Raw genomic sequence first — 1,980 nt, forward strand, 5'->3', positions numbered from 1 at the left:
GCTGTGACTGGTCTTCCCTGGGACTGTTTCAGTTGAGCCCTTTTTTGTCACCTTATCTTTAAATGTGTGGCAAGGTGTTTCAGTTTCTAGGCATCTTGTGCTCAGTTCCTTTATCTATTTTTTGGTCTCTCTTCATTGGATGAGAGACACACTATGTAACCATAGTACTTGGTGTATTAGTTTTCTATTGCCACCATACAAATTACCAGCAAGTAATTACCAAGTGATTTGGGAAACAGGAATAAATAGTGCCAGGGTGGATTATTACAGGAAGCATCCAATCCAGGTGGGAACCGTGCCTCTGATCCACTGAAATGGAAGGAAATTGAATTTATTCCCCACTCTTAGGAGGAAATCATCCACCAGCAAAACCAGATATGGATATGCAGGAGGCAGATGCAGATAGCTTAAGGAGAAGCTTTCCTGCCCATGACTCTTTCCTGACTACGATGGGATGTGCATTAATGTAAAACAGTCATAGCATTTCTGACACAGGAGTAGTTCATTGGCTTTGGCTGTAACAAATTATAGCACCATAAATGCAATATGTAGAAAACTATTCAAATACAACTGTAATTACAGAGAAAATTACTGTGTTACACAAACACAGAGGAAATTCAATGTAAGAACCATGATCCCATAGCGTGCCACACCTACTGCTCAGAATATATAAATGTCACAGTCCGAGATTCAAACTCAGAATCTTGTTCCTGTAACACAGCTGAACTCACATCACCCGTCAACATGACCTACAACTGCTGCTCCAGAAACTTCTCCTCCTGCTCCCTCGGGGGTTACCTGTGCTACCCAGGCTCTTCCTACCTCAGCAACCTGGTCTACAGCACCGACCTCTGCTCTCCCAGCCCCTGCCAGCTGGGCTCCTCTGTCTACAGGGGTTGTCAGGAGGCCTGCCGTGAGCCTGCCAGATGCCAGACGTCCTGCGTGGAGCCCAGCCCCTGCCAGGTGTCCTGCTACCGTCCGAGGACCTCCACGCTCTGCAGTCCCTCCCTGTCAACTTACTCTGGGTCTCTGGGCTGTGGGTCCAGCAGCTTCTCCTCCCAGGGCTGTGGACCCAGTGCCTTCAGACCCCTGGGTTATGGAGTCTGTGGTTTCCCTTCCCTGGGCTATGAATCCAGATTCCGCCACCCAATCTTCTCTGCCTCCAGAAGCTGCCAATCATCATGTTACAGGCCGACTTGTGGCTTTGGTTTCTATAGACCAACCTGTTGAGGGTCCAGATCTTTTTGAGTATTGAGGTAAAAGTCTCTACTTAGTACAATCATCATTTTCATTTTCACCAGTTACCACCTTTCTTTCATTCTTAAGTCATCAGTTTCTTGCATGACCAATTTTTGGCAGGTTCTGAGCTTAGTGAGTAACCCAAAATTATGTCCTAATGTCTGTACTAATGATAAAATATATGTTATTGGATTTTTATTGAAGAGCAATTGAAAATGAAAATTTTAATTTAATAAATACATGTAATCTGGCACCTAAAAATATTGTTTGTCTTATTGTTATTATGATTTGTCTATGGTTTCTGTAATCAGGGATTTGAGAGGTTTCAATAAAGAGCAGTTTGAAATTGGGTTTGGTCACAATCAATTTGATTCATGTGAGCAGATTTCTGTCGACATTCAATATGTTCCCTATTGGGAGTAGTCATTTCCTGGAGGTCCATATTTTGCATGTCTCAATGTTAGTGAAACTTTCCTAAGAATGGGGGACATGCATTTCTGCTGACAAAGGTCAAACAAAGAGATTGGTACATAAAGCAGAAAGGCACACAAGTATACTATATACCTTAGAAGGTAAGATTTTATCTGGACAAAAATGCACATGAAAGTCTAGTATCTCTGTGTGTGGACTTAGCTAAGATAAAAGACAAGCCTTAAACAGGAAAGCAGTCAAAGCCCGGGACAGATGCTTTGCTAAGTATAGGTTGGCATAATTGCTGTCAACCAAAGAAGGGCAAAGCAA

The 1,980-nt window shown here is 43.0% G+C and overlaps 1 protein-coding gene across 1 annotated transcript; it reads left to right on the forward strand.

Annotated features, from left to right (window-relative positions):
* Positions 1 to 699: 699 nt before the first annotated feature.
* Positions 700 to 1,582, forward strand: LOC118932667 (keratin-associated protein 13-1-like). Its single transcript, XM_036926334.2, has one exon. It carries the CDS (start codon positions 745 to 747, stop codon positions 1,228 to 1,230), a length of 486 nt encoding a protein of 161 aa, XP_036782229.2. The 5' UTR covers positions 700 to 744; the 3' UTR covers positions 1,231 to 1,582.
* Positions 1,583 to 1,980: the final 398 nt, after the last annotated feature.

The sequence above is a fragment of the Manis pentadactyla genome, chromosome 1 (assembly GCF_030020395.1).
Source record: "Manis pentadactyla isolate mManPen7 chromosome 1, mManPen7.hap1, whole genome shotgun sequence".
Classification (NCBI taxonomy): Eukaryota; Metazoa; Chordata; class Mammalia; order Pholidota; family Manidae; genus Manis; species Manis pentadactyla.